Source organism: Ixodes scapularis, unplaced genomic scaffold, assembly GCF_016920785.2.
Source record: "Ixodes scapularis isolate PalLabHiFi unplaced genomic scaffold, ASM1692078v2 PGA_scaffold4__175_contigs__length_147842914, whole genome shotgun sequence".
NCBI classification, from domain to species: Eukaryota; Metazoa; Arthropoda; class Arachnida; order Ixodida; family Ixodidae; genus Ixodes; species Ixodes scapularis.
Genome location: NW_024609879.1, coordinates 96003215 through 96027341, shown reverse-complemented (window position 1 = coordinate 96027341; position 24127 = coordinate 96003215). Strand labels below are relative to the sequence as shown.

The window sequence follows — 24127 nt, the reverse complement described above, 5'->3', positions numbered from 1 at the left end:
GAGCAGGTTGCTGTCAAGAATATACGCTCAAGGCTACGTATTAAAGAGATAAGATAATCCGCCAACCAAAAATTGAAATAGTAGCGACCCTACGTTTCGAAACCGTTCGTTTCTTCTTCAGGGGGATGAATGAAGGACAGCAGCTTCTTCTTCTTCTAGATGTTGAGCGACTTCTTTTTCTTTTTCATTGGTCTTAGTAGGCTGGTCGTGCCGTGCGCAGTCTGTTATAACGTCTTGGAGGCCGGTAATATATAAAGTTGGAAGTGCCCCTAAGGACCTATTGATGTTGTTAGAGGTTGTTTGTATATACCATGACTCTACGAGGTGTCTTCTAAGTAGATTTGATGCCGTGTCTAGGATGCTTGCGTTTTCAAAGGCAATGCGATGGTCGAGGGTCTCGCAATGTTCAGCGAGAGCACTGCGTTCTCTGTCGAAGTTTCGCACGTCGTTTTTATGTTGGCGGAGTCGATCGTGGAAGTTCTTCGATTCGCCGATATAGGAGGCGGGGCATTGGGAGCATGGAATCTTATAAATGACGCCCTGGGCCTTGTCCTTCGGTGGCTTGTCCTTTGGGCGGGGTAGGAAGTGCCCAAGAGTTGACACCGGTTTGTGTGCAACCATAATATGTTCCTTTGCGAATAGTCTGGATAGTAGTTCGCTCGTTCCTTTCACGTAAGGGATGCTGACGCGTGCTAGCGGTTTGGAAGCTGTTCTTGCAGGTTGGTTTATCCTATTATGGTTCTGACGGCGAACCACATGGCGAATGAAATTACCGGTATAGCCATTCTTTTTTAGGTCGCTGATGATTGTTTGTTCCTCTTTTCTTTTGTCGTTTTCAGAAGAGCACACAGCCTTAGCTCTCGTAAACAGTGTGGAGACGACAGACGCCTTGTGGCTAACCGGGTGGTTGGAATCGAACCGGAGGTAACGGCCAGAGTGAGTTGGTTTCCTGTGCACGGTAAATTTTAGGGCATCACCTTGTCTTCTGACCAGCACATCGAGGAAGGGCAAAGTGTTGTTGTGTTCGCGTTCCACGGTGAATTGTATAGCCGGTTCTATAGAGTTGAGGTGGCCGAGGAAGTTGTCCACTTCTGATCCTTGTATGATGCAGAAGCAGTCGTCAATATACCGTAGGAATATCTGGGGTCTGGATGCAAAAGATTGTAGAGCCTTCTGTTCGATTACTTCCATTGTCAGGTTGGCCATGGCAACGGAGATGGATGCGCCCATTGCCGTGCCACTAGTTTGTTGGTAGAATTGTTGTTTGAAGGAGAAGTAAGTATTGTTCAAGCAGAATTCTAGGAGACGACATATCTCATCGATGCTGAGGCAAGTTCTTGTGTCTAAGTCTTCATCCTTCTCGAGAGCTTCTCTTGTTGCGGTGACAGCCAGAGGAATCGGGACGTTTGTAAAAAGGGATACAACATCGAATGATACTAGACACTCGTCATTGTCGACCCTTATTTGCGATATGCGTTCTACAAAATCGCTGGAATTCCGTACGTTAGTCGGCGTATTCCCGGCGAGAGGGGATATTACTCTGTGTAAGTAGTCTGACAAAGCTCGAAGTGGTGAAGTTGTGAAGTCAACGATGGGTCTCAGAGGAACGTCCGGCTTATGGATCTTGGGAAGTCCGTAAAATCCTGGAGCGAATCCATTTCTGCAAATAAGTCGAAGGTAAAGGTTCTTTGACTCCGGGTAGTTTTTAAAAATTGTTGCCAGCATGCTGTTTAAGTTTCTCTGTATGACGAGCGTCGGATTCCGTTTGAGCTTCTTGTAGGCGGAGCAATCACGAAGTTTTTGGGTCTTTTCTTCGTACGCTACTCTGTCAAGGACGACAGTCGTGTTGCCTTTGTCCGCTGGTAAGATGACGATGGTGCTGTCTTCTCTGAGCTTGCGGAGCGCTGTGTGTTCCTCCTTAGAGATGTTGTATGGTTGACGTCGTGGGAGTTTCGACAGTGCGCTGATTGCCTTCAGACGGATTCCTTCCCGTACGCTAGGATCCATGTGCATGATGCCGTCCTCGATGGCAGCAGCCATATGCGCCAAAGGAGGCCGTGTGGTGGTGAGGTTGTAGTTATGACCCCTGGCGAGGACATCCATTTCACGTTGGGAGAGTGACCTCGAGGACAAGTTGGTGACAAAAGAGGAGTTATTCATGTACCGCCTCGTCTCCTTCTGTCTTCTCAGAGTCAACAGATTTTTTTCCTGAGAGATTTGGTGTTTCTGAGTTGCGGTTGCGGCGCATTTTTCGGCAAAAGCTTGTACTGATGGAAACATGTGCGGAATTCGATGTTCAAGCTGTTGACGTACATAAAACAAGTCTAGCTGTTTCTGTTTAAGACTTGTTTTATGTACGTCAACAGCTTGAACATCGAATTCCGCACATGTTTCCATCAGTACAAGCTTTTGCCGAAAAATGCGCCGCAACCGCAACTCAGAAACACCAAATCTCTCAGGAAAAAAATCTGTTGACTCTGAGAAGACAGAAGGAGACGAGGCGGTACATGAATAACTCCTCTTTTGTCACCAACTTGTCCTCGAGGTCACTCTCCCAACGTGAAATGGATGTCCTCGCCGGGGGTCATAACTACAACCTCACCACCACACGGCCTCCTTTGGCGCATATGGCTGCTGCCATCGAGGACGGCATCATGCACATGGATCCTAGCGTACGGGAAGGAATCCGTCTGAAGGCAATCAGCGCACTGTCGAAACTCCCACGACGTCAACCATACAACATCTCTAAGGAGGAACACACAGCGCTCCGCAAGCTCAGAGAAGACAGCACCATCGTCATCTTACCAGCGGACAAAGGCAACACGACTGTCGTCCTTGACAGAGTAGCGTACGAAGAAAAGACCCAAAAACTTCTTGATTGCTCCGCCTACAAGAAGCTCAAACGGAATCCGACGCTCGTCATACAGAGAAACTTAAACAGCATGCTGGCAACAATTTTTAAAAACTACCCGGAGTCAAAGAACCTTTACCTTCGACTTATTTGCAGAAATGGATTCGCTCCAGGATTTTACGGACTTCCCAAGATCCATAAGCCGGACGTTCCTCTGAGACCCATCGTTGACTTCACAACTTCACCACTTCGAGCTTTGTCAGACTACTTACACAGAGTAATATCCCCTCTCGCCGGGAATACGCCGACTAACGTACGGAATTCCAGCGATTTTGTAGAACGCATATCGCAAATAAGGGTCGACAATGACGAGTGTCTAGTATCATTCGATTTTGTATCCCTTTTTACAAACGTCCCGATTCCTCTGGCTGTCACCGCAACAAGAGAAGCTCTCGAGAAGGATGAAGACTTAGACACAAGAACTTGCCTCAGCATCGATGAGATATGTCGTCTCCTAGAATTCTGCTTGAACAATACTTACTTCTCCTTCAAACAACAATTCTACCAACAAACTAGTGGCACGGCAATGGGCGCATCCATCTCCGTTGCCATGGCCAACCTGACAATGGAAGTAATCGAACAGAAGGCTCTACAATCTTTTGCATCCAGACCCCAGATATTCCTACGGTATATTGACGACTGCTTCTGTATCATACAAGGATCAGAAGTGGACAACTTCCTCGGCCACCTCAACTCTATAGAACCGGCTATACAATTCACCGTGGAACGCGAACACAACAACACTTTGCCCTTTCTCGATGTGCTGGTCAGAAGACAAGGTGATGCCCTAAAATTTACCGTGCACAGGAAACCAACTCACTCTGGCCGTTACCTCCGGTTCGATTCCAACCACCCGGTTAGCCACAAGGCGTCTGTCGTCTCCACACTGTTTACGAGAGCTAAGGCTGTGTGCTCTTCTGAAAACGACAAAAGAAAAGAGGAACAAACAATCATCAGCGACCTAAAAAAGAATGGCTATACCGGTAATTTCATTCGCCATGTGGTTCGCCGTCAGAACCATAATAGGATAAACCAACCTGCAAGAACAGCTTCCAAACCGCTAGCACGCGTCAGCATCCCTTACGTGAAAGGAACGAGCGAACTACTATCCAGACTATTCGCAAAGGAACATATTATGGTTGCACACAAACCGGTGTCAACTCTTGGGCACTTCCTACCCCGCCCAAAGGACAAGCCACCGAAGGACAAGGCCCAGGGCGTCATTTATAAGATTCCATGCTCCCAATGCCCCGCCTCCTATATCGGCGAATCGAAGAACTTCCACGATCGACTCCGCCAACATAAAAACGACGTGCGAAACTTCGACAGAGAACGCAGTGCTCTCGCTGAACATTGCGAGACCCTCGACCATCGCATTGCCTTTGAAAACGCAAGCATCCTAGACACGGCATCAAATCTACGTAGAAGACACCTCGTAAAGTCATGGTATATACAAACAACCTCTAACAACATCAATAGGTCCTTAGGGGCACTTCCAACTTTATATATTACCGGCCTCCAAGACGTTATAACAGACTGCGCACGGCACGACCAGCCTACTAAGACCAATGAAAAAGAAAAAGAAGTCGCTCAACATCTAGAAGAAGAAGAAGCTGCTGTCCTTCATTCATCCCCCTGAAGAAGAAACGAACGGTTTCGAAACGTAGGGTCGCTACTATTTCAATTTTTGGTTGGCGGATTATCTTATCTCTTTATTATTTACCCAACCAGAGAGAATTCTCTCAAACATGTTTACCTTCAAGGCTACGTATTGCGTACGACAGGGACGCACCATCGGGGTCGTCCGACCAACATGCTCCACATGCACTGAGTGGGTGGACAACTTTCGGCAGGCCTTTGAAACCGCCACCTCTCTCCGGGAACGTTGTCAACTGCTTACACTCCTGCCGTCAACACTGACGAAGAATGAGGTTCAAAAGATGATTCCACAGGCCTCAATGTACCTCATCAGTAAATCCCGAAAACTCAAGGAAAAGCATGGCGTGTGGTATGAGCCGGATCTTTACACGAGGTGCAAGGTGAGCCCTGAGAACCTGTCTGCTGCCCAAGAGTACTTCACGAAAGACGAGCTACAATGTTCGCGCCAAAGTCCCAACCAGAAGGACGTCATCTCTGTCATGCTCAACGGAGAGAAAACGTTCGTGCCAAAGCGCTTCATGACACGCTCAATACGAGAGGCCTTCCGTATATACAAAGACAAGCATCCCGATTCCGGCGTTGGGCTAACGAAATTTTATTCGTTGCGCCCTAGATGGGTCCAATGTATTCCACACCAGGAAGTGTGCGTTTGTGTGCGCTGCGCCAATTATTATCTTTGTATTGCCGCTCTAGAGAACGTTACAGGCTCAACATTCAACTATGGTGAAATGAACTCGGCATTTCTGTGCGACCCAGCAACAGAACTGTGCCTTCAAGGAGACTGTGATCACTGCCCAAAAGGCCAGTTTCTTACACTCCAGGAACTTGATATCCCGGAGGATGAAGAGATTGTGCTTGCAACATGGGAGTCCGGCGACCTTGTGAAAAAAAACTTTGGAACCTGAGACTTTCCTAAAAGTCATCCAAGTGACGGTTGGAAGTTGGGTACTTCACAACCATATCCGGCAAACGCAAGGTAAAGCGATCTACGATGAAAAACAGTGCATGCAACGCGGGAGCATTGTCTTTTATTTTGACTTTGCTGAAAACTGGACCATCGTGCTTCCTGACGAAGTGCAAGCATATCACTGGAAAAAAAAAAAAACAAGTTTCGATATTTACATGTGTAGTGACGACAAGAAAATCTACAAACAGCTTTGCCATCATCAGTGAGGACCTGTGTCACGACGCCGCTCACGCTTGCTTGGCTCTAGAAAAAGTGAAGGAGTGGGTTGAAGACAACGTTGCGGTATACTCGTACGTGACGTACGCAAGTGACGGCGCCGCCAGTCATTTCAAGAATCGCTACCAGCTTCACCAATTTGCAAAGGACGATTGCCCACAAGCCCAGTGGTTATTTTCTGCATCTGGACATGGGAAAAATGCATGTGACGGAGTTGGCGGACTCGTGAAGCACCAGGCCACGCTGAACAACCTGAGAGAACGTTCAGTAAGCGCAATTCAGACGGCCAGGACAATGGTGAGCGTTCTATCAAAGAAACTGAAAGGCGTGCATCTTGTATATCTGGACGAAAATGAGGTTGTTCGGTATCGTGAACAAAAAAAAGAAGAGTGGCTGACGGTGCGCGCCTTCCCTGGCATTCAGTCTTGGCACGCGTGGCGGCTCAGCAAGTCATCAACAGAAGGGACCTGTGACGTATATGTAGCACGGACAGTCGGATCTGCTTGGAAGCAACTTTATTAAATGGGTACAGCGAGGAAAACCTTAGCGTAAAGTGCCGAATTTGATTTCCCAAGGACTGCTCATTTTGAATGCAGGGACATCTTATTTATCACATTTTTCTTCACGGGGTATTTAACCTACTGTTTTTGTTGGTGGTTACTAATAATTTTTATCTGATCACTATAAAAAAAATCCCAAAATGTTATCCTCGAGCAGGATAAAATATATCGGCTTGCCACGATTCATTCATACACCGAGAGCATCGAAGCTGCTCCAGTTAGGCACTATGGCATCCGTCACCTGAAATTGTTTGTAATTGTAAATACACAGCCAACCTAAATATCTTACTATTATATCTTTGTTTTTGTGTGTGAAAGTAAAGTTATTTATTTTACTCTAGATGTAAAATATACCGGAAGGTACAACTTCACACTGCATCATCTTTTCTCAAATCATTAGTCTCTAATATGATACCACTTTGTACGCTTATGTAAAATGCTGTATATAGTTTCTCTTTTCCCTTTTACTGTGTGACCGATCGCTCTTTTTATAAATGACCTCATCTGAATAAATGTATATAAAAGATTTGTGCAAGTTTCATGAAACTGGAACTCAGAGTCACTTCTTGTATAGGACACTGCTAAGTGTAGGCTTTGAAAAAGGACCCTACTTTGGGGAGTTGTTTCTTCTTTCACAGTGCAATGATGCAACATGTTTTTAATAGAAATGAATGCCGAAATAGAGTAGAACAGGGTACCCAAATTTAAAAAAAATCGAAGGTGGTGTTTTTTTTTATTCGCATTGGAATTTTTCTTTGTTTGATTTTTTTCCCATGTTTGCCTAAATATATTGTCACTATTGTGCCACTCAGATACCTTATTTTTTTCAATAATAGCCATATATTAGTAAAATAATGTCTGCAAGTTATGTAATAATGATTAAATTATTTCATGAGATACAGATTTCCAAATTTGCCATTTGTCGTTCGAGCAGGCATGTTTGGCAATTTTTAGAAAACTAAATAAATTTTTAATAAATATTATTACTTTATATTACAAGCAAGTTGTACCCATAGTTTGTTTGTAAAATGTTTTAAAATTCTCCTAATTTTATTGTTTTAATTATTCACTTTCAAACTTGCCCCCTCCATCAGTGCGCGTTATTGCAACTGTTCACCTCTCCCTGCCTTACGATTTTTCTTGTCTCCAAATTTTTTTTTCTGGCCAAACTAAGTGTGGATTCGTTTATACCAGACACTAGACAATGTCATATAAAAACATCAGTTGATTTAAAAATGTCGACCAGCCACCCTTTGGTCGATCTTATCTGAAATCACCCATATATATATATATATAAGTGTGTACGTCTAGTCACCTATAGCATGCTTCAGCGACTGAACTACTGCGATGTGCAGGTGTTCTTGATAATGTTAATAAACAGGCGAGCTGGTTTAAGTAACAGATAGTTAATACCAGTTATTATGTTTCACCTTAAGATCTCTCGAGGTCACGGCGAATGTCAAGAAAAGTTTTCAGCTGTGTTTGAGACAGGCTGTTGCCCTCTTCCTGTACTTCCGCCGTCTCCGGTTATAACTACTGTATATGCAGCTGTTTCTCGTTGTTCAACAAAAATCCCGCTGATCTCCGAAACTGGGCAAATTGATGAAGAACCGATCGACATCCCTGATGCTCTTTGCCCACATAGTTTCGGTGTGAAGCCGAGAACAAGCGTGACATTATGGGTCCATTTTACGTTAGTGTAACGAGGAAACATTATTTCAGCCGGAGACGGACAGACGATGAAAGAGCGAAAAAAAAAAAAAAACCTTAAAGGCGCGATGCAAAGATTTTTTTTTACTTTGCTTAAATTCCGCTTAGGACGAATCCCTGGCGAAAATGACCTATGAAAGACGCGTTCGTTTTTCGCCGCACACAATATAAGTTGCGAAAATAATTAAATAAAAACAAGCAGCATGCACCCGCTCATCCCGCAGCCAGAACAAGCGGTCACGTGATCTGGAGCCGATTCTATGCTGCCAATGTTAATCATATAGACTAGAGCCACTCGATATGGCAGCGTACACACTTAAAGTTTTACACCCTTTTTGGTGTAAATGGCTTGTCCTATGGGGAGCACCCTTATTCGTGTAACAGAACACCCTAGGAAAGGGGTGTGATTCTTAGCACCTTAAGAAAGGGGTGTGATTTTCGGACACCCTAAAAAAGGGGTGTGATAATCTCACACCCTAGAATAAAGGTGTGATCTTTCTAACACCCTTAGGCATGGGTGTGATTTCTAACACCCTAAGAAGGGGTGTGATTAATGTCTAACACCCTAAAAAGGGGTGTTACTTTCTAACCCCCCCCCCCCCCCCCCCCCCCGTAATGACCAGCTCTCAGAAATTCCTGGGGAGAACCCTGCTTGCGACATTTATTCTTTCTAGCACTGGTGACGTAAGGAAAACTCGACAGGCTTGGAAAGACGGAACGACCGGACGTTACTTGGGACGCAAGCGGCAGTTCATGTTTTAAGCATGCTTGCAAAGTACTTACAAATAAGAGAGCGACCTCATGTAATCCGTGATAGATGAATAATCCGATTCGGGCAGCACAGAACAATTCACAAACACAATGCCGGGGATGAAGGCGGTCGCTCACATTCAACGGAAGCCTCGCGGTCACCGATGAGCAGCTCTCAGTCGTGATAGATGCACAATCCGATTGGGGCAGCACGAAACACCGCAAACACAATGTCGAGAATGAAGGCGGTCGATCACATTCAACGGAAGTCTCGCGTCCGCCGATGAGCAGCTCTTTGTCGAAACTCGTCCAACAAACACAGCACAATAATTCCATAGACTCCGACGAAGTAAATGGCCAATAGATGAAAAAGTTTGCATAGATGTATTCTGGCCGTTCACGACGAAAAACCACGGTCGCGAAATGGAACTCGTCAGGACCTGCTTGCACGGAAAAGAGAACACTGACGGACGCTTTTTGGAAACCGGATTTACGTGGTCCCTACAGCTCAACATAAACTGGCAAACGGCGAAGGCTATGACTCCAGTAAGCCATCAGCGCGTCAGAGCGAGTCGCGTGACCAATGTTCGTCCAAGCGTTTTTGTCCTACGGAGAGCGGTCACGTGTTTCGCTCCACACCTCTGATTCGCTAGAAGCGGCCTTCGCACTCGCTCACAGCCACACGGACACAAAAGAAAGTGGGGAGGCTTATCAGAAGAAGAGGTCAAAGGGGGTGGACAAAGCTGCTAATCTCCCTCTGCTGCCTCCTGGGCTGCACAGGGAGGGTCGCCTTGTATGTGGGACCTTGAAGTTGTTGTTCGAGTGACGGTTCCCTTTCGAAAAGTGTGGAGCCGGGGAGTGGCTTATGCTTTCTGGGTAGAACGAACTCGTTGATCGTCGTCTTGTTTATGCGTTTGAATTCCTTCTTTCTCTTTCCTTTTTTTCTTCATGTGTTTGGAAGTGTATTTATTGGTTCAGTCAGGTGAGTTTGTGCTACCCAAAAAAAAAGGCGCCACTGTTTGTTCCAAGCTTCAGCGCAGTTAAAAAGAAAATGAATAAAAAGATTAAGCAAAGCGGAATTTGCTCGCTTTTTGCCCGGAAAAGACTTCTCGGGCTAAGAGCAAGCAGATTCCGTTTTGGCTAATCTTTTTTTTTTTTTATTTTTAACGCCGTATTTTAGGCGGCAAAGAAATAGAAATACCTCTCCGGCACAGCCGATTCACGCAGGATACTCTCAACACTCAACTAAAAACGGCGTCGCGTACGTTATGTCAGGATATCGTTGGCGCGACTCATCCCATTCGTTAAATATTGGCTAAACCAAAATGGTGTGCGCACAATCTTTTCGAATAGATCCAATATCGGCGACATACGGTGTGTTGCCTGGGCTGTATATTTACACGTCTTCGGTCACCTTTTGCGAGGGGAGGTGATTTTTTAAACCGAAGTTGAACTGATAAAACTGATGCACGCGCGACACGTAATTTTCGGCTCCTATCGGACGAAGAGTTCGATCGGAGTTGCAAAAAACATTCTCTAGCACTTCCTAATCGTACGCGCCTTTGTGTGGCGATTAATTATATTCGATGTTGGTACCGCCGTACATCAGCAACCGTTTCATCAAAGCAATAAACACGAACGGTTATAAAACCATGGGTGTAATCGACAGTATCAACATTACGCCCGTCTCACACCGTGTGGATGAAAAGTGTGTGGACGTCCGTTAAAAACCAGTTGACCGGGGACGGAAGCATAGAGCACTGCTCATCGTCATTTGCGCCGGGTTGTCGGGCAAAAACCGGTACGAATAAATGGCCTCTCCTCTGGCGTGAAGAAAAACGGCGTCGATGACAATGATATTGACCGAACAGAGCGGAAAGCGGATTTGTGTAAGATTAATGTGACGCGCATTCTTGCACGTTCTCGTTGATGTCCTGAAGTTTTGACGGGACGCGGACCGATGCATCGCTACATAATTCCAAGCAATTTGAGCTACGTCTTGGTATTGCACAAAGTATAAAATCCACCGCTTAAAGCACAGATTAGATAAAAATTCAAGCTTGCTAATGCAGGCGACATTTTTTTTTTCCGACTCATTTCATAGCTAGCTCCTCGATTTGGGGCACATGCTGCTATACCGCGATGACGATCAATCGATGTCACGATGTCCTTACCGGCTCCTCTCGTAGACAAGGGTTTCTTCGACGTCATTAACTCCGGCTCCTTGAAATAATACAAGTCCATCACACCCTTTCTACATGTTATGACCGGGGGTGTTGCGACGAGTGCCTACACCCTTCTAACACGATTTCCTGAGCATATTTCAAATTGTGGGTGTGATAGGCGTGTATGTAGGGTGTAAGCCTTCTCGTACACCCCTGTTACACCCACCAATACTCAAAATCGTGTAAAAAGGGTGTAGGAGGGGTGTAGGAAGGGTGTTGGTTAAAAAAAACACCCTTTTAACACGATTTTGGGTGTTAAAATATTTACTGTGTAGCTGCCAGAGTAGCGCCACGCTTTTCCCTGTGCCGCCTCTCACCGTGATTGGTCACACGCGGTACCATAGCAACGAGCTGAGCTGGCTCGGTTTCCTTAGCAACCGAGTGACTACCTGTCACGTGACCTCGCAAGAGCCGTGATGTCACCGGTAAGATGGCAGCGCCCAGAGCTGGTGGATACTAGCTTGTTCGGTGCGCGGTAGTCGTAATGTGCCGCTGCTTGACGATGATTTCGGACTTCTTCGTGCTCTCTGACGCAGGTATAACGTGAAGATCTGAAAGAATGAGACTTTATACCTTTTCTGTGCAAGATCGCTCTGGATATTACCACCTGTGCGACAGCATCAGTCCTATCGCCGTAGCGGTGCTCGTATTGCTGGATGTGTTCGAGGATCGATAAGACATTTTGCATGCAATTTTCGCATACTCCTAGCTAGCCTTGTTTGAACGTTGGAATGTCTGAGAATCAATGCGAATTGTATGCGTCGCATGTTGGGACTTGGGGAAGTTGCTTCAGCCCCAGGTAACCGCGTAATCACAAACTTTTAGCGAGGAAGCTCCTGCGATCTTTACGTTTTGTGCTATTCAACGACCTTACGATATAGCTTTTAACATAACATTTTCGCATTTTCGAGCTTCCTTTGAACGTTGGAATTTCTGAGAATCGAAACGAAAGGTATACATCGCGTGTAGGGCCTAGGGGAAGTTGTTTCAGCCCTGGGTCACCGAATAATCACAGCAACTTTAAGCGAGGAAGTGCCTGCGACCTTTAACCTTTTGTACTAATCGACGATTTTACGAATTGAGAGTTCTGAAGACTTTGATAAACGTCCTTTCGTTGCAATAGCTTGCATTTGATCGCAGTGTTCTTTTTTTCAAGTGACAAGCTGGCGTTTGCTCAAATGACGTATATGAAATGACCTGCTCTATAAGAATGCATCAACACACACTATTAAATTTATATGCTCAGAGGTGTGTTCGTCTTTGTAATTAACAAGTTACAGACAATTATTTTTACGAGTGTAATATTTATTTTCTGTAGCTGGGCCCGTTTTGTACTCATTAATGTCCGTGTGCTATGATGCTATCATCATGTGTGTATGGTTCTAAATATCCTCTTTGCAATGCCAACAAAAGCCAAAATGACGACAGCCGATCCCAGCTCACGAATTTGACACGAAACCTGCGTCACTCGGGCGTATGCGCTCGTCAAAAATCAATTCGTCGATGAATATTTCAATTCGCGTTCGTGGCCAATGAGTGCACATGAGTGCACTTGCGAATGACAAGTTCTATGGTGTGCTTAAAAAGCACGGTGGAAGCTTGGGGTTATCGCACCGGTGCCCTAGCATGTCACGACCGCATGATTCCACTGTTCTCTTTTGAGTTGAGGGTTAAGGCTAAGAAAGAAGAAGTTAAAGAATCATTTCATGGGTATGCGTGCTACACCAGATAAAAATATTGACATTTTGCATGCCGGTAAACTTCCGGACGACCACTTGGCCTGTCGGCAAGAACACCTCCTATCCGGCGTCCGTCTCTTTTGATGGCGTTAACAATCCTCTGTAGACCACCGTGCTGTCCTTCTTGGTTTAACCCCGTCGACTGTTCATCGCCCAAACGAGGGTGATACCGTCGTAGACGTCGCTCCCCGCCAGTTGGTGAGATAATCTCATCTTGAATGAATGATTGGGTCTTGAAGAAGTATGGTGCTAAGCACACATTCTCTTACTATGGGGCAGTCAAGCAGCAGTCATGTCCCAAGCCAATTAATTATCCTGTCGTGGCCGGCGTAATCGGATTTTGTTCCATAGGAGTGAAGTCCGAAGTACAAGGACGGTACGTTCGTCCCACGAAGCCGCGTCATCCCGGCGGCGCGGAAAACCACTCGCCTTGTCCGTGCACGGTGCAAATCGTCTCATTTCATAGAAGAAACAGGCACCGCTCCCCCAGAGGCCCGTGCCGTACCGCCATTCAAAGCGTCTTTTAGGTCTTTTACCACTTTTCAAGTAACGAATGGAGATATCAACTAGATAAAGGTTGCCGCCCGGCGTCGCTAGCAGTACGGTTACCATAGAAACCTCCCAGGCCCAAAATGGAGATAACTATAGGCGCTTCTGACGTCGTGTATCTAGATAATTTTGCGTCGTGTCGCTACTCTGGCAGCTACGCTGCCATATAGAGTGGCTCTAATATAGACCTTTCCAATGTTTACAAATCCACAGCTCAGCGTGCGATGTCCACAGCTCAGCACGCGCGTGTGCGTCGCTTCGGAAACCGAGCAAATCACGCGCGTTAAGCACGAACACTGAAATTGAAACCGGCCAGCAGCCCTTTTCTGGAAAGGTCTATACACATTTTTAGGAGACACCAGCTGAACAACCCAAGCACACAAATGTAAGAAGGACGAGAGAGACGCATTCAACCGCTGGATGCGGTTGAATGCGTCTCTCTCGTCCTTCTTACATTTGTGTGCTTGGGTTGTTCAGCTGGTGTCTCCTAAATATGTGTAACCAACGTGCTCAACTCTTTCCGGTGGTCTATACACCTTTGCAAGTGGGATCCCGGCTTAACCTCGAACCGCGCGCCAAGGTGAGGCGGACCTACTCACAAGCCAGGACGTTCGCTGGTTGTCGTACAATGTTGCCAAGCGTCTCTGGCCGAAGCGCACACCACTGAGCGCAGAAAGAAATTTAAAAAATAACAATAAAACGTACACGTGTCGTCTTCGACCGCGAAAGAGCACGGATAATTAAATAAAATGCCTAAACCGGTAACAAATAGAAAAATTTCAAAAAGATCTAAAGTCTTAAGGCGCTCTTCAGAATCCGCCACAAGTCGCATGGCCTTTGCATCAACAATGGCTGCGCTCGAGGCAGCTCTGGCTTCCACAACATGCAGGAACAGAGGCTGCGATCGTTATAGAGTCAGCTCCAACCCTTAAAGATGCCCCGTCCTACAATATGTGATGCTACGATTCTGTGTGGATACCTCCTTCTGCGTTCCGACACAGTAAGTGTGTCGCTAACGTTAGTCATCGGCGATGCAGCAAACGGCACCATCTTGTCATCGCGCACCCCACTGACGTGCCCCTGGCGCACCCCAGCATGGCGGAAACGGTACGGGGCGACAGCATCGCTCAAAATGGCAGCGCACAGGAGCCTTTCTTGCAAACGTGTATATGGAGTATTCACTGGCGGCCATATCCGTGTGCGCTGCTGCTGAGCGCGTGCTGACGGCGAGCTTCCGCAGTCCTTTTGGACCGTGCATTTAGCACCATCAAGGTTGCCGGTCTTAGCAGGCTATTAATGTGAGCTCGTTCTGCCCAGCACCCGCACCGCAAACACATTCTCGATTCCCTGATTAGTTTCGTCCGGGGATTGCCTGTTATATTTAGCCTCCTCCCCACACCCTTCCCATAATCCCCTTCCCCCGTCACGATTGGATGACTTTATCGAGAAATCGTGATGTATCCCATTCCTTTAATAAATACGTTTTCTCACTCACTCACTCAAATCGCCCTCAAATATGGCGTCCAGTGAATAGCTCCTATAGACCGTTTCATTAGGGTCATATAGAGATCAGTGGGGTCATAGCAGAGAGGGCAAAAAGAGAAAAAAATGCCCTCCCCCTCTCCCCCATATGTCATCTGCTCCGCCGAGTGGGCAGTACCTAGCATCCGGCTGGCGTACAAACTCTGTTTAAAATTGCGTCATTTTGGAAATTTCACGCGCAGATGCGCAGATTTTGGTATGCCAGTTATCGTGTATTACTATGCTAGACAAAATTACTAACAGAGTCCAATTGCGCTGTTATCTGCGTGCAAATAAAAAAAAAAAATAGGGGAGACGGTGTCAGACTGGCCGGTCTCCGAGGAAAAGTGAATCCGGTGGCTGTGCCTTTTAGTTCGTACTGGTGTAGGCCTTTAGCGACCATGAGTGGATGTCTGAAATAATAAATAAAAAGGTGCTCTCCTGCCGCAATACACGCAGTAGTTGAGGGTAGTACTGCCGGCTGACTCAACTGCTATTTAAGTAACAGAAAAAAATATATGTCAGTTGATCATTTACCGAAGTAGAACAACAGAGAGCTCTAGGCTGATTTTGGAACAGCCATAACTATTCTAGAAACGCGAACCACTTCACAATGGCAGCCACGAGCGAGAGTTCGATGTTCCGTACAGCCCGCCGATACAGCCCAAAGATGGAGAATGGCAACCTCCCGTTTTGTCGTCTGCTAGCGGAGTCGGGCGCGTGCCCTCTCTCTCGTTTTACCCCGCCGAACCCGCTGAATTTCCCGGATGTATGGAGAGGGCGCTGCTGTCGAACAAAATGGTGCCGCCCAGAGAGCGCTAAATGGAATGGTCTATACACGAGCTTAGGTTGGCAAAGCACAGGACGCTCGCTGAGTTCCAGACATTTTTAGGGTTCGGCTATTGTCGTCACTGCCGCGATTGAAAACGAGCCACTACCCAAACGCTTATCGAGCTATTGATTATCACGACCCCAAGTCGAGTGCAGACGCAATGATCGGGTCTATTCTATGAGCTGCACTCAAACATCATCACCTGCGGGATACTGCAACACCCCAGCTACATAATTCAAGTTTTGCGAAGGAGAGATTGAAAGAAAACGCTTGTTTTTGTCCTTGAAATTACCACGCAACAAATGAGTTTCTTGGCCAGTGGCGTTGCGTGCAAGTATCCTTGGGTTCCACTAGTGCCAGTAAGTTCGTGTAAAGTGAAAAACATTCCACGCGTGTATCGTTGCACGGTTCCTTTAAAACCACCTCGCATGTTTATTAACATTGCTTTCAAGTAACGGAGATCATTATTAATTTCCTGTGTATCGTTTTTTGCCCAATTGTATGTCAGATGACTCATTTCAAATGTCTTCCATATACCTTCAACTTAATAAACACTCCTCTTTAAAAAAAGATCTGGTGTTTACATGTACATGCAGGTGGCCGCTGGAGCGACGATATCGTACCTTCTCCACTTGCATGAGAGTTACGAAGTGTCTGTCGTTGGCGTCATCCCTTCAGGGTAGGTAACTCTTCCAGATCCACCACTGGTACCTGCAGTATGAACAAACTCCGAATAAACAACAACATGCATGAGAATGAAGTGCCAGCAGATTGTTCTTTATAAGCCTTTATGCTGACGATTATGTTATTCATAAAGAGCTTGTTAACAATCCTGATATCTCCGTCCTTCAAACTGATATTAATAATGCCACTCGTTGGTGTGCAGATTGGCTCATGGAACTTAACATTTCTAAATGCAGATCTGAGACAGTACCGTCAAAATAAAACCTGTCATTCCTACTACATCAATAACTCAATTCTGCCATCTGTTTCTTCCTATAAATATCTTGGTGTTCATCTAGCCAATAACCTCTCCTGGAATGTCCATGTCGATTAGGTCCCTAAAAGCGCTAATCAATTAATAGGTTATCTCAAACGAAACTTTTCTCTAACTCGTGCGTCTCCAAAGATTCTTTTATACAAAACTTCGCTATAAACTGGAATATCTGGGACCCCGGTATCACCCTTGCACCTGTGAGGCCATTAGAATCGTTCCGTTCGTTTCATTCTTTCGAACTATACCATCGCACAGCCAGCGTTACCTCTATGAAAGCATCGCTATCCTTACCTAACCTCTCTTTTTGTAGAAAATTATCTCGTTTATGTCCTTTGTGCAAGATTTATCACTCTTTTCCCACGCTTCATGAAACATTATTTATAGAACCATCTCACATACCATTACAAACAAATCTCCAGTTAAAGGTAGGCCTCCCTCTTTGTAACACCCTTCTCACTTAAGGCCTCTTCTCAAAACCTCAATAGATTGGAATCGCGTTCCCGCATTCAAAGTCTCAATAACGGATGCTGCTGATCTTAAAATAGCAATTACTAATTGTCTTGTTGTTCCTTAGTCATTGTTTCTATTTTTGCCTCCGTTCGTTGATACACTCACATATTTGGGTGTTAAAACTCACTTTTCTTTGTAATGCTTTCGGGCTCTGAAAGAAAAATAAAATAAAATTTAATGAAAAGTTGCCAACTTGTCTGGCAGGCGCTGTCGATCACAATGCAAGAAAACCCGAATGAGATGGAAATTAAAATACACTGCCTACGCACATAGAGTAACTGGTGGCGCGAACGTTCCCAACATGGATTCCGGTGAGATACCGTGACAGGCGTGCGTCACGTGAAACCGCCCAATAAAGAAAGATTAGGTGAATAAAGAGATATATGAAAGGAGAGAGAGATATATAATATAGCCATTGCAGAAGGACTGCTAACTGATTACCGCACGGCAGTATAATGCTCAATCAGGTATTGAGTTGGGGCTGGGAGTGGGACCCAGAAACGACACCTTGATTCTGTATTGAATTTTAAACTAGCTTTCGCAGTCCCTATGTGACTCGAATAAAATATGACACATCGACGTTTCTTACCGACACTACATTTACTAGAAGAGCGACATGAAAAGGCGACATAGAAGTAGCATCATCAGCGTGACACCGTCAGCGCGACGTGACAAAGTCACGTTCTGAAGCACAGATCTTCGAATCTGGATATAAACACGATGGCGCCAAAGTTAACAACCAACGAACGTATTCTGCGGAAGAAAGGCTGCCAGGAATGGCCAAAACGTCCTGCAAATTTTTGTAATAGGGAAAAGTAGGCAGTCGCGTATGCGAGTAGATCGCGTGATTGCCCCAAAAAGACAAGGTCAAAGATTTGTTTTGTGCATCTCTGAGGGGTTGTTTCCTCCAGGTTCCCGGATCCGCTGACGCCTTCGTGGAGGCACTCCTTGAGCGTGTTACCCGACGCGGCGGCCATCGCCTTGGTACAGTTCGTATCGGCAGTGTCCATGGCAGAACTGCTGGGACGCAAACAGCGCCTGAACGTAGACGCAAGGCAGGTAAGCGACTCTCAGGATTCTGGCCCAAATCCTACCCAGCTTTTCAGGGCCCAGGTGAAACATACCGAGTCACTGCGACGAAGGTGCGGCGAATGCCAAATATCGGCTACTGCGCTTGCTCAGAACGCGCTCCAAAGCCCGGTTGACAAAGAATGCAGCGCACAAAAGGCGATTATTGGAATGGTCTTTCTGACGTCACGCACTGCGGTACCGCTGAGCTGTCGGCATCGAGCATGTGTAGGCGCTTCAATTTACGCGAGGATGGTTTCTGCGCAGTGGCCACACCTTGTGCGGGAAAACGTGCGCTCGTTTGTAAACAGCGAGTTGGTTGTTGCAGGAAATGCTGGCGTACGGCGTGAGCAGCGTGGTAGGCTCCTTCTTCCAGTGCATCCCGACGGGCTCTGCCGTCGCCCGGTCCATCATCCTCAAGGACGTCGGAGGACAGACACAGGTGCGTGACGGCGGCGAATGACCAGAGACGATGGTATTCGTGCGGTGATGCTCTTGGATATGTCCTTATCAAATATACTCGAAACTTCAAGTGCTTTGCTGAGGTGAACCCCAAGTTTATGGAATCGTGCTCGCGCTTTTGTGGGTCGATAGGCCGCCGTACATAAAGTGTGCACACACACTTTATAGGCTTGCGCGAATGGTCGAACCAACGAGCGAATGCACAATGACGCGTACAAGACAACACGTCATGTTTATAGACTATCAGTTCTCCGTGCATCGTACTGGCGCGTCGCACTGCGGTCATTCCCGATTCGCCCACAAATAGGATGACAACAGCACCACAGCTTGTCGCTATTTCCCCAATGACGGCCGGATAGTTTTTTTGTTGTTGTTCTTACCGGCTCGCTTATATAGCCAATCACGGCTTTCTTTGAACAAAAATGGTGAACGGGCCATGCGGTTATAGCCAGTAACGGGTTGCCATGAAAACAAAAAGACAATGGAGTATGTTCATTTCGGTGCAATTTGGCCAATGAGTTGGGTCAAGGCCACGTATACCGATAAAAACCTCTTCATTCCCAGCTTTTTCTTCTTGGAACGTCATCAGGCTACGACGGTGGCAACTCAGCTGTTGGTCGCGAGTTCGATGCGGACGCATTGATTGGACACGAGCCCTAGCCGAACCCTGACGCAGTACTCGGCGTGTCCAGTCTCTGCTCACGCTGGGTCGTAGTGTGACGGCATTAGATTTCAAATGCCTTCCATTTAACTGATGTTGTCTATTGCGACTGCCGCCGTTTTGGTGGAGTGTTGTGAGAGTATACTGAATTATGTATCCTGAACAAATGTGCGATCGGAAGTCAACAGGAACATAGCTGTGTTCCACTGAAATATGTTACGTAATTTTTTGGTAAACCAATTATCTTGCTATGACCAGTGGCAATGGTACCTACGGACGTTCTACTTCCTGGTCCAAACCTAGAAAAAAAAGTCTTTCTGTCTCTTTCTCTCTACGTGTCTTTGGCTGTGAGGTTTCAGAGCTGCCTGCCAAAGATTCTCTTCAGCCTTGATGACGTTGCATTCCCTTGTGCAACAGGGTTTCGCGTTTCCTGCAGAGGTTTGGAAGCATATATTTGATCCTGTGAAGTCAGAATAAAACAGCAATACCCTATTACTATGGAAGAGGGATAATCTATCGCACAGCATTTTTCAAGATGTAATAACACTGTAGCGACGAAAGTGTGCAACGTATACCATTAGAGCGTTTGTCTATTTAGGTTTCAGGGCTGGTATCCAGCGCCGTCGTGGCCGTCACACTCTACGCCTTCGCTCCACTTTTCGAGCCTCTACCAAAGGTATGCCTCGACCTATCACATGTCGCTACTTTTTGAGATATGATTGAGAAGCAACACTATAAGCTTCTGCATTGTTGAAAGCTCCTCAGCTTGCGTATGCCCCTCACCGCCATATTTCTATTTAAATATATTACGAATAGAATAATTTGCATTGCCCCCCTTTGTCATTCCTTGACTCTTCAATAAGTGTACACTGAACATAAGAACCAACACCTTCTGGTCGGTCTCTCACCTTTTTTGTTAGGGTTGTAATGTAATATATTTAATTAAGTAAGCGGGATAGGATGCGCGTATGCAGGCACGTGGTAAAGGCGCAAACCTGCAGAATAAAGCGGGTTTCACATGCAGCGATTTTGGCCCTACAGCGGCGCGACTTCTGCCGTCGTGGCTCTCCGGCCTGCCGCAGCGGCTGAGCGGCATTGTTGCACCAGGTTGGAAATATTTCGCCGCGGCAGAGCGGCAGCTTCCGTGCTGGCCACTCACAGCGCGGCGGGAAATCACGTGACAAGAGGGGAAACATTGCGGGAAAGCTGGCGCATAGGATGGCGGCGTTTTCAAGTTCTTGAAGCAGATGACTAGCAGAGAAAGTAGGCAAGGGACTGGTTTGCGGTTTCTTTTCTCAGGCGGGTCAAGCTGCTTTGCTTCTGCGGTCGCGTCAGAACTGTTCAGGAGACGAGGAGGGGGACTGCTGTCCCCTTCCTCGGAATTCGTTTTCTCAATGAATTACGCGGCTCTTTTTTACTTTCCTCGCCTGAGTACCAACTGTAGCGAGTGCAAGAGACGCTAATCGGAAGCGGCTAGTGCGAGCGCTAGTGAGAAAAGCGAAAGAAGAACTGAACGACGTTGACGTGTCTTTTCCAACATAGATCGTCACACTAAGTAAGACAAAATGTATCGCGCCCCGTTCAATGAACTGCTTATCAGACAAGTGTCGAAGCGTCGGGTTCTTTGGGACGCGCAGCTCAAAGAATATAGGAACAATGGGACCAAAAAAGAAACTCTGGGAAGAGGTGACTGAGGCCGTGAAAGTGTTCGACAAGACCGGTATGAAACCACTGCACTACTATGGGAGGTTCGGATCCAGGAGAGTCGGGTCAGACATATTAGTTGAAGTTTTTACATCCGAGGAGGGCGCTGCCCGTGACGCTGCATGCCGAGGATGATCCGAGGTTTCATCCTCCGCGACAACAAAGTTTGAAAAAAAAAAAAAAAAAAAACATAGGCCAATAACACTATGGTTTATTTAGTAGTTTAAACGCTTTTTTTTTCTTTTGTTAAGGCGAAATTAAAGGGAAAACTGAAAACTAAGGCATTACAATTGCTGTTAGAAACCGCTGTAACCGGCTGTGCGCATCTGCTTGGTGCAAGCAACATTGGCCATCGCAACGGCAAAAAACCCTCATGTGAAATGAAACCTCGCGATCGGTGCCGCAGCGCCGCTAACGGCAGCGATTTCGGCCGCGGAATCGCTGCATGTGAAACCCGATTAAGAGAACGCCTATATAGCGTCGAGCCCTATTGTGAGTACGTTCGTACTCACAATAAGGAGTTTTCGTAAATCGTTTTCGCCGTCCAGCAACGCTCTCGGCAACCCGCTATACGATACCCGGAACTCCATAGTCGAGGCCCTCGGCGCGCAGGCTCGATCATGCAGTAGCGGCTTCTTCGTTGCGGAGGGCTTAGCGGAGGGAAAAATGCGTTCTACGAAAGCTCTCTAATGTCAAGGTTCGTATACGGCGAGTTGATAGAACTATTGGCAAGGTGAGCGATCGAAACCGTCGCGGTGGTCTGCCTGCCACAACTGGCCGAATGTTGTCAATGACGTTAGCAAAAGTTTTCTCATCGGCGGAAATAAGACCAATGTAAGAACTTCAATTTCGACTGTGTTGGCAGTGTTGGTTTGAGAGCTCAATAATTTCAAGCTTCCACCATGCTACTTACGAACAACACCGAATTTGTTGTTCGAAAGGTAATGACGTCACGAGAGGGAACCATACCAGGGCGCCTCCAAAACAGCTCGCCGCCAATTAGCGCCGAGATGTTTCGGTGGCGCCCTCTTATGGTTTCCATCCGTGACGTCAAGACTGGGATTTGCCTCGCCGTGACGTCACCAGTTGTTATCCTGGCTACTTACCATCAGGTGTGACGACGAGTTCGGTGGTGTGTTTAAAAAGCACAGTGGAAGCTAGGAGCCCTCGCAATCCGAAACTAACACCGTCAAGGTTGACATTTTGACAACGCTCATATGCCCATGGTTTGGCCAATCATGGAAAGCTGACCGCAGCGACGTTTTTGGTCGCGCACATCGCTAATAGGTAGAGTGCCTTCATACACACGCGCGCAGTGCCTTCATACACACGCGCGCAGTGCCTTCATACACACGCGCACTTTTGCTTGAGTGGTGACATCTCAGCCATTTTTCCGCTCAATCGTTTTTTTATGCATTTTGAAGTGCGCGCAATCCGGTGTCGCTCAGCTCGAGCGCGTAGCTTTGGCTAATGCATAGACGCCATTTTACCGCCCGATTCACGCACTGAGTGCGCGAGAACGTCACGCGCTGGCACATTCAGGGCAACAATGGATGTCCTCACCCTGACACAGACAGACATCTAGGCACCCTACTAATAGGGGGAACCATGTCCAGCTTGTTTTTTCCAGTGTTGCGTGTTTACCAACACAAGGCATGTGCACTGGATTCTTTACATAATCTTTCTCGATTGAGCGCGGCGCAAAGATTTTCCACGACTCGTTCCTAATAGACATGTTGCAATACGTTCAGCGCCACGACGGCAGGGGATTTTGGGAACCCACTTTTAATCCCTCTTTTCTACCCCTTACCTCCATTGATTGGAATCGCCTTCCCACACATATAGTCTCAATAACTAACACTGCCGATTTTAAAAAGGTTATTATCATCGTGTTAACAGATGTTGCATTGCGCGTGTTTTTGTTGTTGTTGCTTTTTTAGAGCGCAGCTCTTAGGGGCCCGTTCCCGGCGTCGCCGTCGGCGTCGCCGTCGGCGTAACCAAGGTCATCCCAAGGTCACGTGACCCCTCCAGGTCACGTGACCCCTCCTAAGGTCATCTCAAGGTCACGTGACCCCACGTGACTCCCAAGGTCACGTGATCCCTCGAGGTCACGTGACCCCTCCCAAGGTCATCTCAAGGTCACGTGACCTCAAGACCCCACGTGACCCTTTGAAGGTCACGTGACCCCCAAGTCACGTGACCCCTCTTAGGTCACGTGACCCCCGAGGTCGCGTGGTCTCCTCCCCAAGGTCACGTGACCCCCAAGGTCACGTGACCCCTCCCAAGGTCAAGGTCACGTGACCCCAAGGTGACCCCCACGTGACCCCCAGGTCACGTGACCCCTCTGAGGTCACGTGACCCCTCTGAGGTCACGTGACCCCCCGAGGTCACGTGACCCCCTCCCCGAAGTCACGTGACACCCCCCCCCCCCCGAGGTCACGTGACCGCCCCCCCGGAGCATATTAAAGAATGAGGGGAGGAGGAGGGGTCTACCCTCCCCTCAGTACCCTTCACTCCTCCTCCTCAAGAGCTGCGCTCCAATTCGGCGTTACAGGGATTTGTAAACGGCTTCCACTTTTTGCCTCACTCAACTATGTTACTTTTATGTGTTAACCGCCCACTCCCCTCTGTAATGCCTTCAGGCCCTGAGGGGATAATAAATGAAATGAAATGAAATGAAATGAAAAAGGTCACGCGCTTTCTCGTTGTGTCTCCGCGACGGCATGTGAGTCGCGGCAGCTGCCGCCAGCAGCCACGGTTATTATTATGAACCTAAACCAGAACCACGCTGTAAGATAATACTCTTCAGGTGAGGATAGCGCGCTCCTCGCGACGTGCCGATAAAGTTCGCTTTTTACTCTCTCTCTCTTTCTCTCTCACACTATGGTTTCAATTGGCGCCGGCGGATGACTCGCCGACCCGTGGGCACGGTGTAAGACGAAGGAGGCAGGCAGCAATGCACAAGACGGCTCGTGCCGCCTCGTGCTCCACACGCGCAGAGCTCCAGCGAGGTTGTCGCACGTGCAGAAAGAACACGGTGTACCGGGGTGTCATGGAAACGAGATAATTTCCTTCGCTCTCACACA

General features: G+C 47.1%; 1 protein-coding gene across 1 annotated transcript in view; it reads left to right on the top strand.

Annotated features, from left to right (window-relative positions):
• Positions 1–24127, top strand: part of LOC115321232 (sulfate transporter-like) — a 58834-nt gene that overhangs the window by 19399 nt on the left and 15308 nt on the right. Inside the window, exons 6-9 of the mRNA XM_040210289.1 lie at positions 16236–16318; positions 18058–18205; positions 18543–18656; positions 19936–20013. Coding sequence (XP_040066223.1) covers positions 16236–16318; positions 18058–18205; positions 18543–18656; positions 19936–20013 — 423 coding nt within the window. The remainder of the gene's footprint in view (positions 1–16235; positions 16319–18057; positions 18206–18542; positions 18657–19935; positions 20014–24127) is intronic.